The 18,635-nt window shown below is 33.7% G+C and overlaps 1 protein-coding gene across 1 annotated transcript in view; it reads left to right on the top strand.

Annotated features, from left to right (window-relative positions):
* Positions 1-18,635, top strand: part of kmt2cb (lysine (K)-specific methyltransferase 2Cb) — a 142,418-nt gene that overhangs the window by 88,729 nt on the left and 35,054 nt on the right. Inside the window, exons 16-26 of the mRNA XM_073849472.1 lie at positions 1,641-1,760; positions 1,866-1,970; positions 2,061-2,165; positions 5,460-5,641; positions 5,881-6,045; positions 7,663-7,772; positions 7,862-7,945; positions 8,175-8,387; positions 10,947-11,075; positions 11,742-11,855; positions 14,250-14,392. Coding sequence (XP_073705573.1) covers positions 1,641-1,760; positions 1,866-1,970; positions 2,061-2,165; positions 5,460-5,641; positions 5,881-6,045; positions 7,663-7,772; positions 7,862-7,945; positions 8,175-8,387; positions 10,947-11,075; positions 11,742-11,855; positions 14,250-14,392 — 1,470 coding nt within the window. The remainder of the gene's footprint in view (positions 1-1,640; positions 1,761-1,865; positions 1,971-2,060; positions 2,166-5,459; positions 5,642-5,880; positions 6,046-7,662; positions 7,773-7,861; positions 7,946-8,174; positions 8,388-10,946; positions 11,076-11,741; positions 11,856-14,249; positions 14,393-18,635) is intronic.

Here is an 18,635-nt window from a genome sequence, read left to right as displayed (position 1 = left end):
AGTGTTTTGTAACAATGTTGCTTTACTGTCACTTTTGATAATTTGAATGCTTTCTTGCTTAATAAAATTATTAATTTCTTTCATAAAAATCTTAACTGACACCAAACTTTTAAATGGTTTTATTAATAAATAAATACATACATACATACATACATACATACATAAAAAATCCTTATTTACTGATTATAACCTATTGGAAAAGCATGGAAATTCATAAAAATGTGTATTTCAATATTGTGTGTGATCAGAAATGTGAAATTATAAAGGCAAAGTAAATACATGCAAAGTCGTTAAATAACAAGTTATATAACATAATTACTAATATATTAAATATAATAAATATATTCAAATGAAAATACTTGCAGTGCAGCACAATTCATGTATTGGTTATATTATTCAAGCACTGTTTGTTTTAAATCTTTAATAATAAAATTTTAGTTTTTAAAACTTTTTGTTTAGCAAGAATGCATTAAAAATTAACAAAAGTGACAGTAAATAATAAAATAAAAAAAAACTACAAAAGACTTATATTTTAAATAAATGCCGTTCTTTTAAACTTTTTATTCATCAGTTTCCTTTCCTATCATGGTTTCCACAAAAATAAATTAATAAATAAAATAAAAATTAGGCAGAAAAAAATCTAAAATGTAAAATACATTTTTATATTATTTTCCGCAAAAAATAAATAAATAAAGAATGAGGTAGAAAAATGTCTTTTTATAAAATATTTTATTTTTTTATATTGTAGTTTAAATGTTTTGTTTTGTATTTTTACTGTTTAGGTTTAATTTATTAGTGTTTAGTTCAGTTTCAGTTTTTGTTTTGTTTTGTTTTGTTTGTTTTTATTTCCAGGTGAAGTAGTTGAAGTTTTTAGATGTTGATGACGTTTTTCATATACTATTTATTTTATTTTATTTGAATTACCAAAAAAGTTTTTAGCAAAAAACAGTAAACATATTTTCCCTGTTTAAAATAACTGTTTTCTATTTGAATATATTATAAAATATAATTTATTCCTGTGATCAAAGCTGAATTTTTAGCATCAATTCATAAATTATTTTTAAAAACAATTGTTCAGCTTAATATTTTTGTGGAAACAATTTTTTTTAATATATAGATTAAAAGCTTAAAAGAACAATGTTTATTTAATATATGTATCTACAGTATATATATATATATATATATATATATATATTTTTTTTTTTTTTTTTTTTTTTTGTCACTTTTAATCAATGGAATGCTTTTTTGCTTAATAAAAGTATTAATTTCATTCATAAAAATCTTACTGACCCCAACATTTTGAATGTTAAAAAAATAAAAAAATAAAATAAAATTCTCACCCAGTGATTACAAACTATTGTAAAAGCCATGGACATTTATAGAAATGTTAAGGATCTCTATATTTCAGTACTGTATGTGATTATAAATACAAAGTTGGTGTATAACATTGTTATTACAATGTAATTACACACTATTGTATTTTTTGGTCATGTAACACAATTATAAAGCTACTACTGGTTGCAGGAAGCTCCCAAAGGGCAAAGTAGACTCTAATGCATAAAATCCTTTAGCCTCTTCTTTTCGATAAGAATGCCTCTCTGTCAGCGAGGATGACCCTGATGGTATCTCTGTCGTGTCAGCAGGGCCGGGGATCTGGCTTTCCCAGCAGGAGACGCCCCAGGGGTTCGGGTGTCGCGGGTCGGGGAGGACGTGGCCGAGCCAGAATGAAGAATGGAGTCCCTCCAATCCTAATACCGGGAGTACGTCACATTATCTGACTGCTACTGCATGGTTTGTTCTGACATGTGGGTAAATTACTATATTGCTCATCTGTTTATTTGTGTGGTTTGTTTGCGTCACTGCAGATAAACATCATGGAACCCATTTGCACGTTCAAGGAAGAGGAAGAAAACGCCATGCACAATACAGTAGTGATTTTCTCCAGTACAGACACGTTCACTATGAAACAGGTACGTTTCTGAGCTGTTGTGCTGTTGCAGTTGTGTATGTGGAGTCTGCTGCTCTCTTTCATTGGTGTATGTGTGTGTTTTTTTGTTTAGGATATGTGTGTGGTTTGTGGGAGTTTTGGACAGGGTGTGGAGGGTCGACTTCTGGCCTGTGCTCAGTGTGGACAGTGTTACCACCCCTTCTGTGTGAATATAAAGGTGAGCACATTTCACCCCCAAAACACGAGAGAATATGCTACAGGATGGGCCATTACATCCTTCCTTTTTTGTAATACTGTTGGAGGTGTTGATGGTACCATTAATTATGACTGGCTGAAAAAAGAATTTTCCCAGACCTGGGAAGAAAATTTAATAAAAAAAAAAAAAAAACTGCATACTAAGCTACAGACCAAAATAGCACTGAAATTGCTTAAGGAGAAAATATATTTAAATAAAAATACTTGCAGTGCAGCACTGTATTGATTGTTATGCAAGCATAGTTTGTTTAGAATTTAAATAGAATTTTAATATTTAAAAAAATATATATATATTTTTAGCAAGCGTGCATTAAATGTAATGTAATTAAATGTCTTTAAGCTTCTTATTTATCAGATTCTTGAAAAATATCATGGTTTCCTCACAAAAAAAAATTTAAGCATTAAAAAAACTTAAAAAAAAAAATATATATATATATATATATTCTTATATTTTCAGTTTTCATTTTAATTTTACTTTAATTGTCAGTAAATGTAAAAAAGTTATAATTTTTTCACTGATAATTTACAGAATTTTTTTAGAGACTGATAATATTCTTTATATTTGATTTCAGCTGCATTTCAGTTACTAAAAGTGTTTTAATAGTTTTTGTTTGTTTTGAGTTAACAATAATACCTGGTCTATATGATTTTACAGTCAAGATAGAACCAATTTACTTAAGAAATGAACAATCTGTCATAATTTTCTTATCTTCATGTCGTTCCAAATCCAAATTACTTTCTTTTTTTCCTGTGGAAGACAAAATTATTTGTTATATTTTGAAAAATGACTTTTTTTTCTCTACAGTGTTGTTTTGGCCCTTGACTTTAATTATATGGAAAAAAAAAAAACATTTGAAGCATCTTCAAAATATCTAAAAACCAACACTGTTTTGAAAAAGCAGCTTTCCGTCTAGGCAAGGCAATGCAAGTTTATTTATATAGCACATCTCATACACAATGGTAATTCAAAGTGCTGTACATAAAAGGAATTAAAATCATAATAGCATAAAAAATCATAAAAATTAAAAATAATAATCACAACAATAAAAACAGAGAATTTAAGAACATTTAAGATGATTTAAAAAATTGATTTAAAATTAATTAATACAGTAAAATGATTATACATAAAATAATGCAATCTGTTCGGACGTAGCACAGTGCTCATTCAATAAATGCACAACTGAACAGATGAGTTTTGAGTCTGCATTTAAATGTGGCTAACGTATTGGCACATCTGATCTCTTCTGGAAGCTGATTCCAACTGCGGGCGGCATAATAGCTGAAAGCGGATTCCCCTTGTTTTGTGTGAACCCGTGATATTACTAACTGACTCGATCCTAGTGATCTGAGTTGTCTGTTAGGTTTATATTCAGTGAGCATATCTGCAATGTATGTAGGTCCTAGGCCATTGAGTGCTTTATAAACAAGTAAAAGTACTTAAAAATCTATCCTAAACATAACTGGAAGCCAGTGTAAGGACCTGAGGACTGGTGTGATATGATCTGATTTTCTGGTTCTAGTCAGAATCCTGGCAGCAGCGTTCTGTATGAGCTGCAGCTGTCTAATGGTCTTCTTGGGAAGGCCAGTGAGGAGACCATTACAATAGTCCACCCTGCTGGTGATAAAGGCATGGACAAGTTTCTCCAAGTCTTGACAGGAAACAAAACATCTAATTCTTGCAATGTTTTTGAGATGGTAGTATGCTGATTTAGTTACTGCTTTGACATGGCTACTGAAACTGAGGTCTGACTCCAGAATCACACCCAGATTCTTGACTTGATTTTTAGTTTTTTGACCCCTAGCATCAAGGTACGCATTTACCTTATGAACTTCATCTTTGTTTCCAAATGCAATGACTTCTGTTTTCTCCTTGTTTAACTGAAGAAAGTTTTGGCACATCCAACTGTTAATTTCATCAATGCATTGGCAGAGGGAGTCAATGGGGCTGTAGTCATTTGGCGATAAGGCTAGGTAAATCTGGGTATCATCTGCATAGCTGTGATATGCAATTTGGTTCTTTCTCATTATTTGACTTAGTTGGAGCATATACAGGCTGAACAACAGCGGCGCCAGAATTGAGCCTTGTGGGACTCCACATGTCATGGACGTCCACTTAGACTTATGCTCTCCAATACTAACATAATAGCCTCTCCCTTCTAAGTATGACCTGAACCATTTGAGAACCATCCCAGAAAGCCCGACCCAGTTTTCCAGTCTATCTAGAATGTTATGATCGACAGTGTCGAACGCAGCACTGAGATCTAGTAATACCAGCACTGATATTTTGCCAGAATCAGAATTTAGGCGAATATCATTTATTATCTTTATGAGCGCTGTCTCTGTGCTATGATGTTGTCTGAAACCAGATTGGAAATGGTCCAGGTATCCATTTGAGTTTATGTAGTGGTTCAGCTGATTAAAAACAACCTTTTCAATAATCTTGCCTATGAAAGGAAGATTTGATATTGGTCTATAGTTGCTCAATATGGTGTTATCAAGATTTCTCTTTTTCAGAAGGGGCTTAACAACTGCAGTTTTCAGGGAGTTTCGAAAAGTCCCAGAAAGGAGTGAGGTGTTCACCACTTCTAAGAGATCTGCTTCTAAACAGCGAAGCACACTTTTGAAAAAAGATGTGGGAAGTGTGTCAAGTAGGGCTGCACGATATATCGAATAATTATTGTTATCGCGATAACAGTATACGCGATATTGGTATCGCAGAGAGTTGCGATAAATGACATTTAATTGGTTTCATTTCTTTACAAAACTTTTCACAGACTGCTGTGAGCTGATGCAGTTCCACTGGGGACAAGCTTTTCAAAATCCCGTTTGTGTCCTCCCACTTTCAAATGGTTTTGTTAAAGTAATCTCTTGTATTGTAGAATGGACGCTCTGTGCTGCTGAGAGTTTCGCGTGGTCGTTAAAACGAAACCAAAAGTAAAACACGCACGCGCATTCAAATACAATTTTAATACCCCGCGTTTAGAGAGCAACTCCACAATGCACACAAATTAGGCTACATAAAATATCTAGGTTGACTTGAGAACTTGAGAAGGCCTTAGACTTTCTATATTAAAACAGAAATAGGGAGAACTACAGGCACACTGGGTTCCCGCTTGTTCTGTAAACAATCCTGAGTGTTGCTGCTATCGTTAGGGGGACTATCTACTAAAAACTGCTGTTTTCTTTAGTTTTTTTTATGAAATTCTTTCTTCATATGCTTTCTGCCTCATGTTAATTGACATGTATTGATCCTTAGATCACTAAGGTGGTGCTGAGTAAAGGCTGGCGGTGTTTGGAGTGTACCGTATGTGAGGCGTGCGGTCAAGCCAGCGATCCCGGACGTCTGCTGCTCTGTGACGATTGTGACATCAGCTACCACACCTACTGCTTAGACCCGCCCCTGCAGAACGTGCCCAATGGCAGCTGGAAATGCAAATGGTATTCCACATCGCATAAACTGTGCCTCAACTGCTTTTTGTTCTTGTGTTTTAGAATATTTGTTAGTTACAATGGAGGGCCTTTTGTTAACAAAAGACTTTTTTTTCTCCAAAGGATTTTATTTATGATAATTATTTTACTTGTCATGTCTTGAAGTGAGCAGTTGTTAGGGTGGCTGGAATGGCTGGAGTCGTGTGGCGTGTGATTAATGTCATTGTGCCTGCTCTGGCGTCCCGCAGGTGTGTGTCCTGTACGCAGTGCGGCGCCACGTCTGCGGGTCTGAGGTGTGAGTGGCAGAATAATTACACTCAGTGTGCCCCTTGCGCCAGCCTGGCCTCGTGCCCGCTGTGCCAGCAGGACTACAACGAAGAGGAGATCATCCTGCAGTGCCGCCAGTGTGACAGGTGAGCTGCGGTCCAGCACTCAGGTCTGGGCTGTGCATGTACCTGCTGGGGCGCTTGGATTCCTTTCAACTCCGCAAATCACTGCCATCAAACATACTGGATACCTGCTAGATTCTTAGGAAGAAATGCTGGCACATGCAAAACAAAATATATACACGTCAAAAGTTTTTGAACACTAAGATTTTTTATATTTTTTAAAGAAGTCTCTTCTGCTCACCAAGCCTGCATTTATTTGATCCAAAGGACAGCAAAAACAGTACAATTTTGAAATATTTTTACTATTTAAAATAACTCTTTTCTATTTGAATATTTAAAAAATGTGATTTATTCCTTTGATTTCAAAGCTGAAATTTTTGCATCATTACTCCAGTCTTCAGTGTCTTCAGAAATCATTCTAATATTTGCTGCTCAAAAACGTCTTTTATAACATTATCCCCCGGTTTCACAGACAAGGCTTAAGCCTAGTCCTAAATTAAAATGTAAATCTGAGCTGTTTCGACTGAAATAAAATTGCACTGATTGATCCTAAAGTATATTAGTGCCTTTGTTTTGTCTCAAGATGCACACCAGTAATGTTTTATTTTTTTTAAGCACGTTTATAAAAATTACTTAAATGTCCTAATTGAACTATGGCCTAATCCTGGTTTAGTCTAAACCCAGTCTGTGAAACCGGGCCTATAAATGTCACTTTAAAGTCAATTTAAAGCATTCTTGCTAAATAAAAGTATTCATTTCCAAAATGAGATATATAGATGTATACTGACTCCAAGCTTTTGAATGGTATAACAATAAGTAACAATAATAATAAAAAAATATTGCACAGTAAATCAGCATTAGAATGATTTCTGAAGGATCATGTGACAATGAAGACTGGAGTAATGATGCTGAAAATTCATCTTTGATCACGGGAATAAATTATATTTTAAAATATATTCAAATAGAAAACAGTTTTAAGTAGTAAAAATATTTCACAATTTTTCTGTTTACTGCTGTACTTTGGATTAAATAAATGCAGACTTGGTGAGCAGAAGAGATGTCTTTTAAAAAAAAAACATTAAAAATCTTACTGAAAAAACAACCTAAATATGTTTGACAAGGTGTTCAGAAAGTGGCTTCTAAGGAGTTACTTGATATAAGTTTGGGGCATTTTTTGTAAAATGAATGCTTTTATTCAGCAGAGACTCTTTAAATGTAATCTGATTATGAGCGACTCCAATTACGAGTAAAAAAAACAATCAAATTAAATTAAAATACACAAAAAGAAAGAAAAATAAAATTCCATACTATCAAAAAATGTATATGGCCCAGGACTGAAAGCTGAATAAATAGACTTTCCATTGATGTGTGGTTTGTAAGGATAGGACAATATTTGGCCAAGATACAACTATTTGAAAATCTTTACTTAATACCTAATGATTTTTGGCGTAAAAGAGAAATCGATTTTTTTGATCGTTTTGTTGGCTATTGCTACAAATATACATGCTACTTGAGACAAAACTGGTTTTGTGGTCCAGGGTCACATATAAAAAAGTAACAGCACGCCTCTCCTCAGTACGGCGAACAGTTTGAGGTATCGTTCATATCCATAGTTAAAAAGTGCCGTTTTCGTGTCTGCAGGTGGATGCATGCCTCGTGTCAGGGAATCCACTCAGAGGAGGAGGTGGAAAAGATTGCAGATAGCAGCTTTGACTGCAGTCTGTGCCAAGGCCATACCCCCCTCTCTCCTGGTAAACACTGCTTTAGCACGATCAAGTCTGTTCTACGTTATAAATCTTTCTTTTGGTTGACATTGTGTATTTGTGTGGTCATTACACAGCGCCTGGAACGCCGGCCAAGTCTTGTTTGGATTTAGTCGAGTCTGTTCTCATGCCACAGAGAGTCACAAAAGCAAGAGATCCTGGTAATGATGTCACTTCACTAAAACATTACGCTTTTGTTTTGTTTTATTGTGTTTTACATATTAGAAAAAAAAGTAAGATTATAGACATTTATATAATCATTGCATTTTATCGTGTTGACCGTTTGCTTGAAGTAGTAGTAGTAATAATAATGTGCAATTTTAGAGTGAATTGTTCTTTTGAGTGATTTTAATGTTTCCAATGAGATTCTTCTGTGTTTCTGCTCCACAGACCTGACGAGGACGTACACCCAGGACGGTGTTTGTCTCACAGAGTCTGGTCTGTCGCAGCTCCAGAGTCTCGCCAATGCAGCCTCGCGGCGGAGGCGCTCCAAACCCAAACTTAAACTGAAGATCATAAACCAGAACAGTGTGGCCGTGCTGCAGACGCCTCCAGACCCACAGATCGAGCTCTCCAGAGACGGAGACCTCGACGACACCAAAAGTACTGCTTCTTACATCTCAGCCATACTTCTTTAGCAGTAGTTTCATAACCACGTACAAAGTAAAAAAGATGCAGTTTAAGAGGTTAACAACTTAAAACCAAAACGAGATGATAATTTAGACCTACACCAGTGTTGACCAAATAGGGGTTTGTGAGCTGATAAAATGCTAAAGATATAATGGTATATAAAATTAAAATAAATTAGTGTCGCTGCACAGTTAATCAAAATAAAAAAGTGATTTTAGCGATTTTCAAATCAAATGCTGCTTTTTAGTTAAATAAGTAGGGTAACACTTTAGACTAGGAAACACATTTAATAATAAGTAACTAAGAGTTTGATAAACCTCAATAAACACCTAGTTACTGTTTATTGATAGTTAATAGGAACACAGTATTTAAACATTAGCGCTTTTTACACCATTTCCAAGTTGGCAGCATATTACCAGTATTTAGTCAAAATAAAAAAAAGTGGGATGACTGTAAAAGAATAGTTCACTTCCAGAACAAAAATTTACAGATAATGTACTCACCCCCCTTGACATCCAAGATGTTAAAAAATTATGTTTTTTGAGGAAAACATTTCAGGATTTCTCTCTATATAATGAACTTCAGTGGTGCCCCGAGTTTGAACTTCCAAAATGCAGTTTAAATGCAGCTTCAAAGGGCTCTAAACAATCCTAGCCGAGGAAGAAGGGTCTTATCGCGAAACGATTGTTTTTTTGTTTTTTTAAATATATCATTTATATACTTTTTAACCTCAAACACTCGTCTTGTCTAGCTTTGTCTGTGCTCTGCGTATTCCGGTTCAGGACAGTTAGGGAAGGTCAAAAAACTTATTTTCTTCTCCATCTTCAAAATCGCCCTACGTCGCTGCAGAAGTACCAACCTAGTGTTTACAAACTGAACGTGCAAAAAGGTTAAACTCCCTTTACAAAAAAAGGTAAATCAGCGATGTAGGACAATTTTGAAGTTGGAGGAGAAAATGAGATGGGAGTTTTTCAACTTTCCCTAACTGTCATGAACTGGAATACACAGTGTTCATGCAGAGCTAGACAAGACAAGCGTTTGAGGTTAAAAAGTATATAAATTGTACATTTTTGTTAGAAAACAACCAATTATTTTGCTAGCTAAGACCCTTCTTCCTCAGCTGTGATCGTTTAGAGCTCTTTGAAGCTGCATTTAAACTGCATTTTGGATGGGACACCATACAAGACCACTATATGGAGAGAAATCCTGAAATGTTTTCTTCAAAAAACATAATTTCTTTACGACTTGAAAGAAAGAAAGACATTTTGGATGACAAGGGGGTGAGTACATTATCTGTACATTTTTGTTCAGTAAGTGAACTCTTCCTTTAAGACATAAATATTAGAATTATAACTTGCAGTGTGAATAATTATTAATTATCATATAGTCCATTGCTGATTATAGATTACATTATGAAAACTGTAATTAGTAATGTAATCTATGTTACTCATTTTAGGTAATGTGTTTGACTACTTTTAGATTACTTTTTTAATTAATTAGTTTTAAACCTAACATGTAACATATTCACATGTAAATGGTAAGACACACAGTAGGACTTTTAGAAAGAAAAAATCTGAATATGAGCTACTCTAATTACAGGTACATGATTTTTGAAATCTGATGTAATCCAGATTGCATGTAATCAGTTTATACCCAGCTCTGTTTATTTTATGTATTTATTTATTTTACAAGACATTTGTAATTAACAACAGTAATATATCTTAATATATCATTTTTATTTAGTGATAAATCAATAATACAATAATAAAGATAGTAATAAGCCCCATATAAATAAATATACAAACATTACCAAAAAACAAAATAAAAAACTAAACATTTTTTAATGTTTAATCTTGCATCATGTGACCAGAATCCGCTTGAATGATTGCACATTGTTTTATCTTTTTAAGTAGTGATAAAACAATAATACAATAATAATGATTGTAATAAGCACCATATAAATAAATATACAAACATTACAAAAAACTAAATAAAAAAATAAACATATTTTAATATTTTATTTGCTTCGTGTGACCAAAATCAGGGAACCACGAATATGCGAATGTGTTGTTAAATTATTGAAATATTAGCTTAAAATCTCAGGGGGGACTTCAAATAAATATTTTACGTCTAAGCATTTCGGCTGACAAGAACATTTGGAAACCCCTGACACTGATGATGTAGTTTAAAAAGGTCCATTGACATATTAGCCATGTTTTTTTGGTGAGCTAATGGCAAAGCATTCTAGAAATCCATTTTGCCTCCAATGCTTGGGAAAATTAGCTTTCGTAAAAGGCAACATAATCTGTACCTACAATTTAAAATAGCCTTCTCATTGGGAGTGTACCTAGTGTCATAAAACTAGGTAGGCGGCTCATTATAGTGATTTGAAATGGTATTTTTAGCACAAATGGACTGAATCTTTTGTGTAAGAGATACAGTATTACAGTGTCTCATTTTACATTCCTCTTCCTGTAGTCTGGGTTTGCTTACCGGTGTGTGATCCCTGACAGTTTAGTGTGTGTTTTGCAGCAGAAGGGGAGATGATAGTTGACGGTGAGGGGAAGTCAGACTCCAGCCCCGAAAGAGAGGCAATAGCAGAAGAAGACTCTAAAGACACAGATCCCAGCAAGAAGAGGAAGAGGAAGCCCTACCGCCCAGGTCAGAGACAAGATGCTTCAGTGGATTATACCCAAACACATTGTCCTTTGCATGAGAGCATCCCTTGTTACAATATTTGTCTTTTCCAGGTCTGTTGGAAATTGTATGTCCATGCACGATTGTACTTTATACATGGAAATTATAGAAGAGTAGAGTAGAAGGCACAGAGCTTCTCTTGTTTTGTTTATTAATCTAATAAGAAATTAAATCAAGTTTATTTTTTAAATTAGTCATTTAGACAAGCATAAGCTAAGCTTTTGACAAAAACCATTTCATTTTCTTCTTTGGAACGGAACAAACCCTGATGACTTCTAGGGCAAAAATGTGAAATTTAATAGTTACACTTGTGGTCTTCATGGTCAAAAATGACCGCCATAGGAAATTAATTGGAAATGCAAAAATATGGGGGGGGAAAATGTGTGTACAATCTACAAATTAGCCATAGTGCAGGAAAAAGTGCACAGTTAGTCTCTGTTTTATCTTGAAATGCTGCACTAATTGAAAAATATTTTTTTTAAATTTGAGAATTTGTTTAAACATTATTTTCACTGGGAAAAATTATAATAATTACTGCATAAATATTAATTGGTACTATAAAATTCTCTCAAAGTGCAAAATGAAAAATAAAAAAATATATATTACATTGAAGTTTCTGCTTTTATTCAGGCATTGGAGGATTCATGGTCAGGCAGAGGAACCGGACAGGTCCAGGCAGAACCAAACAGACCTTGGTCAGGAAGGACTCCACTGGCTCTGAAACCCTGCAAGGCAAAGATGAGAGTGAGTATAGTTAAACACTTACAGTATGATGAGTTATGTTAGATCTTAAATCAATATCTTCAGTCTTCATTATTTTTTAATATCTTTTTGAGTGTATAAACGGCTGCCAGATGTCCATAACTACTGCATAAGTCCATAAAGCTGGATTGGACTCGTTCTGATCACCATATATTTAACACCCTTAATGTAGACTGATCTACTGGTTAATACCTACATCTAAAATGTATTAATATTAGGGATGTAACGGTATCAAAACTTCACGGTACGGTAATACCTCGGTATGAATGTCACGGTACGGTATTTATTGAATCATTTACAGGAAAAACAAAACTAATGAAGAGACTCGAAAAAAGTGCCAGAAGTGTTTATTAAACAGTTTACATGAACACTGAACATATCAATGGCATACAAATTAGCCATCTATCTGTAACTTTGAAACAGAAACTTAAATATTTCAATTTTAGTAACAAAAAAATATTAAAGCATGTAATAAACAGTCAAATCAGTTTAGCTGAATGAGTTGTCTGCTTGAAGTAAGACTTTTTTTCTTACCCCAATGGCAGATTATTTAGCTTGTTTTAAACAAAAACTCACTTAATTTTGACTTGTTTTTAATAAAAACAAGAAAATAATTTTTTTTACTTGTCTAGAAAATCCTTCTTGATTTAAGAATTTTTAGATATTTTGGCTGGAAACAAGACAAAATTCTAAGTAAAAAAGCATTTTTTTTTTTTGCAGTGCAGTGCAGTAGGCTCTCATGCCTTTCTTTTGCATTAAATCTTTATTAAAAACAATCCTTTAAAGAACTTTTCTACCTGGACAAGTGCATCTATTACGTTGCCTAGTTTAGCCTCTTTAAAACCGCACCTTTCCTTATTTTAAACCTAGCCAAAAAGCCACGTGTTGACTGTGAAATTTATATGCATTTATGGTACATTCCGTGTCAATCCATGTTCATTTTTACAGCGAACAACGTACTGTAACATTCATTCAGCGTATACAGCGCAGCAAAAAATAGACTCGGTGGCGAAACGATTGCTGCGCTGCTGCAAAGGCACCGCTTCTAGGACGTACTGCCGGACAGCAACCGCGTGCAGTGTGAACGCTCTAATCCGTTAACATGGGTGTTGAAAAGAATACGTGACGCATACGCACTTCAGACGGAGCAGGTTCGACCATTTCTATCTCTTTTCCTTGCTGCTACAGTCTGTAGCGACAACAGACCGCAAAGGATGATAGCCACGCCTGGGCTGATGGGAAATGTAGTTCCCGCTACCTCCCGTTTGCTCCATTCGCCTGAGCAAACTTTTCTCAGAAGACCTATTGTTTTATCGAGTCATGCGACCACGGTAGTATCGAAAAAATGTGTTATTGCGGTATGACGGTATTTACAATACCGTTACATCCCTAATTAATATATGTATTATGTACATACATATGTGTTAATGTACAGTTGAGGTCAAAAGTTTACATACACCTAGCAGAATCTGCAAAATGTTAATTATTTAAACAAAATAAGAGGGATCATATAAAATGCATGTTATTTTTTATTTAGTACTGACCTGAATAAAATATTTCACATAAAAGACATGTACAAATAGTCCACAAGAGTAAACAGTAGTTGAATTTATAAAAATGACCTCTTTCAGAAGTTTACATACACTTGATTCTTAATACTGACAGAAGGGTAACACAATGCATTAAGTTTTAACTTTCAAATTTGAAGATCAAGGTAAATTTAACTTATTTTGTCTTATGGGAAACATGTATGATATTTAAGCAAATAAGAAAAATGTACACATCTTCATTCTGTTCAAAAGTTTTCACCCTCTGGATCTTAATGCATTGTGTTTCCTTCTGGAGCATCAGTGAGCGTTTGAACCTTCTGTAATAGTTGCATATGAGTCCCTCAGTTGTCCTCAGTGTGAAAAGATGGATCTCAAAATCATAGTCATTGCTGGAAAGGGTTCAAATACACAACAATGCTGAAAAACCAAAGAATTTGTGGGACCTGTAGCAGGCAGTTTAACTGTTCAGGACAAACAAGGGACTCATGAGCAACTATCACTAAACAAAAAAACACAGCTGTGGATCATTCAGGTAACAACACAGTATTAAAAATCAAGCTTATGTAAACTTTTGAACAGGGTAATTTTTATATATGTTTTCTCTTTTGGATTACTTGTAAATGTCTTTTATGTGAAATATGTTATTCAGGTCAGTACTAAATAAAAAAATGATACGTATTTTGTATGGTTTTCTGGTAAAATAAATAACATTTTGCAGGTTCTGCAAGGTGTATGTAAACTTTTGACCCCTACTGTATATATTGATGGATGTACATAGGATTTTAATGTAAATATTGAACACGGTTACTCTTTTCTGTCCTGCTAGGCTGGGGCGACCAAGCACCTGACACTCCAGTTGATGAAAAACATCCTTTGTCTGATTTTCCCGACAATCCTGAGGTTAAAATACGGAAACGCTACAGGAAAAAGAAGACCAAACTGGAGGAGGCTTTCCCTACTTACCTACAGGTCAACTATTAAAATATAATTGATTAACTACATTGACAGACAATGTAAGTGGTGTTAGTCTGTGCAAAATATATCATCAGAACTATTGCTCTGTACTTGCTAGGTTGCTTTCAGTGGTTGCTGGCACAAGTCCAAAGAGTCTCAGAGATATTTAGTGTCGGGATACGACTCGAGTCCTTCAGTGTAAGATTGTGGGGTTTTTCATCTACCAGGCAGAAATCATAAGTCACATTCTCTTGAAAACATTATAGCAAATCTCTGAGAAACAAGCCACACAATATGAGGTCATTTCTAAGCTGCAGCTCTTTGGAATCAGTAGCAACTTTTCAGCTGATGCTCCCTTTATCCCAAGGAAATACCCAATATGTCACTCGGCGACGGCTGTAAATGCACCAGGAGATGTCACAGCTTTTAGTAGGGTTTAGATCACTCTGCTGGGTGAACTGGGAGCTTGTCTAGTCGAGCTTGACATGTGGACTCTCAGGGACATGATGTCATTTTTCCAGCTCAACCTCCTGTTGTTAGTCTCAGACTAAAGCCTTTTTTTTTTTTCAAATCCAGTTTCAAAGTGAATTTGCACTCACTTGCATACTTATAAATTAATGTTATAAATTAATGTTTGAAAGTAAGGTAAAGGTAAGACAAACATGTAATAATATAATATGAGTAATTTTAATCTATACACGATTTTTTATCTTTTATTAAAGAAGTCACTTCTACTCACCAAGCCTGCATTTGAAATATTTTTACTATTTAAAATAACTTTTTTCCATTTGAATATATTTTAAAATGTAATTTATTCCTGTGATTTCAAAGCTGAATTTTTAGCATCATTACTTGTCACATGATCCTTCAGAAATCATTCTAATATTCTGATTTGCTGCTAAAAAACATTTATTATTATTATTATTATTATGTTGAAAACAGCTGAGTAGAATTTTTTACAGGTTTCTTTGATGAATAGAAAGTTCAAAAGAACAGCATTTATCTGAAATAGAAATCTTTTGTAACGTTATTAAATGCCTTTTGATCAATTTAAAGCATCCTTGCTAAATGGTAGTATTAATTTATATAATTTCTTTCCCAAAAAATACTCCAAGCTTTTGAATGTTGTAGTGTATAATGTTACAAAAGTTTAGATAAATGCTGAAGAAAAAAAAAACTGAAAAAAAATGTTCTCAACTGTTTTAAATATTGATAATAACAATGTTTTTTGAACAGCAAATCAGCTGATAAGCATATTAGAATAATTTCTGAAGGATAATGTGACACTGAAGACTGGAGTAATGATGCTGAAAATTCAGCTTTGATCACAGGAATAAATTACATTTTAAAATATATTCAAAAAGAAAACAGTTATTTTAAATACTAAAAATATTTCACAATATTTCTGCTTTTGCTGTATTTTTGATCAAATAAATGCAGGCTTGGTGAGCAGAAGAGATTTCATTAAAAACATTAATAATATTGGTAGTGTATATTAGAATATAGTATTTTTATATATTGAAAATATAACAAAAAAAATGTTAATATACTATATCATGTGGAAAGCATATATATATACACACACACACCCTGATGATAATAAGAAATGTTTCTTGAGCAGCAAATCAGCATATTAGAATGATTTCTGAAGGATCATGTGACACTGAAGACTGAAGTAATGATGCTGAAATTTCAGCTTTGTCATTACAAAATAAATTAAAAATTAACACCTATTACAATAAAAAAAGTTATTTTAAACTGTAATAATATTTGCAGGTTTTTACGGTCATTTTTTATCAAATAAATGTTTTGTTGAGCATAAGAGACTTTTTTAGAAACATAAAAATAATTCTTACCGCTGGTAGTGTACATTTTATTTAGAAAATTATGGATGCAAAAAAAATGAAAGGTTTTGTCATTTGAATAATGAAAAAGTTTACCATTGTTATACACTAAAGTAAAAAAAATAATAATAATAATAGACATTGAAATCAGTGAATTGAATTCACACATTAGTTAAATTCTTTATTAATACAGTACTGTAAAAAACAAATCTGGTGCTGTACTTAACAACACCCGTTAATTATGACTTATTTGGGACACTTTCCACTTCCCACTGTATTTTCTTATTACTCAACATGTTTCTGCATCGCCTTCACGTGTAAATAGCATAAAGCAGTCCTGCCAAAATCTATACAGCCACATGTTGTATTATACCATCATATCACCCTGCCTTAGAAAGCAAGAACGGATAGCATAAGAATGATGTAATTGCTTGGTTGAGCTAAAGCTAGCTGTTCACGCTAACTCCTGCATCTGAGAGAATCCACCCTAAAGGTGCTTCTCAGACGAGCCACTTCAAATCAATTATTGAAAATGGAAGCTTTTAGTGTCTCAGCCAGACAGGTTCCCAGAGCTGGAAGCTGTCAGGTGAGCTGAACTGAAATGACGGAACAGGCGGTGTTCTGGGAAGTCGCGTCACGGCCGCTACAGCGCGCATGTTGTTTTGATGCTTGTTCCTGTGATTGCCGTGCACACGTGCAGCGGCGTGTGTCTCCGTTGATCGTGCGTCCTGCGAGGCCGTGCTGGAGCGATTTGAGATGGGATGAAACATGAGCTCATCTGAGGGGCTCCCACAACGTGACAGTCAGTGCAGAGTAACGCCATCTGAGAGCCAGAGCCGCGCTGCCAGACAGTCTGCTCAGACAAACACAGCCATCTGGAAGATCTCCACTGTACCCAAAAAAGATACTCCATCAACAATACTTTCATTACGAATGATAACAGCACAGTGTGATTTGAGTACGCCTCTTCAGAAGTTTTGCTTTCAATGGCATGATCTTACAGAGTGCACTACTGTTGTCTTTGGTAGGAGCACCATGTGAGTGTGTTTTGCATAAACAATATTGTATTTTTTAGCCCTGCGGGTGGAATCAAATATGTTTAATATTAAATTGATTTAATATAGAATTAAGATGAATAATGTTCATATTCATAGTTATATATTATAGATATAATATATAATGTAATGTTATAAACATGATAATATTTCTATATTTAATATATATATAATAACCATTCGCCACTGTGGCGAATAACCATTCGCCACAGGTCGGCGGTGAGCCCGAGTGCGAGGGCCCTACCATCGCTGCTTGCAGCTTTAATATATATATTGCCGCTTAAAAGTGTGGGATCTGAGGATTTGATGCTTTTTAAAGGAGGCTTTTCTGCTCATCAAGGCTGTGTTTATTTGATTAAAAATACAGAAAGAACTGTAATATTGTGAAATGTTAATGCAATTTAAAACAGTGTTTTTCTGTTTTATTATACTGTAAAATATAATTTATTCCTGTGACACAAAGCTGAATTTTCTAATATGCTGATTTATTATCAGTGTTGGAAAGCAGTTGTGCTGCTTAATATTTTATTTGAACCTGTGATTTTTTTTTTTAAGTTTGGGGTCAGTCAATTCTTTCTTTCTCTCTTTGAAAGAAATTAATACTTTTATTCAGCAAGGATGTGTAAAATGGATCAAAAGTGATAGTAAAGACTTTATATTGTTAGAAAAGATTTATATTTTGAATAAATGCTGTTCTTTTGAGCTTTTTAATAATCAAAGAATCCTGAAAAATGTATCACAGGTTCCAAAAAAATATTAAGCAGCACAACTTTTCCCAACATTGATAATAAAAGCAATACATAATTCAGCTTTGCATCACAGAAATAAATTATATTTGAAAGTTTATTAAAATAGAAAACTGTTATTTTGAATTGCAATAACATTTTGTAATATTACTCTTTTTCTGTATTTTTGATCAAATAAATGGAACTTTGATGAGGATAAGAGACTTTTTTAAAAACATTCAAAATCTTGAGTGGCGGTTATTTAGTTTAAAGTTGGTTATTTAGTTTAATATGCACTATTGTTAAAATGTTTCATTTTTTTATGTTTTAATGTCTCATTTATTTTTTATAAAAATATAATAGCAGCAGTAATATTATGAACTATTATTACAATTTTACTAATTAAACAGCAGCATTAATTTTACTGTCCTTTTTTATCAATTCAGTGCATCTTTAAGTAAACAAATTTCTATAAAAATAACTTGCATTTTGACCCCAAAATATATACATATTTACATATAAACATATATTTTTAATCATCTGCATATTGCTTTTGTGTACAGTAAGATGCAGTTTAACCCAAAGTGATGTTTAACTTTGTCAAAACAGTTTGCATGAATCAGGCTGAAAATAA

The sequence above is a fragment of the Garra rufa genome, chromosome 10, assembly GCF_049309525.1.
Source record: "Garra rufa chromosome 10, GarRuf1.0, whole genome shotgun sequence".
NCBI classification, from domain to species: domain Eukaryota; kingdom Metazoa; phylum Chordata; class Actinopteri; order Cypriniformes; family Cyprinidae; genus Garra; species Garra rufa.
This window is presented reverse-complemented; position numbering and strand designations above follow the sequence as displayed.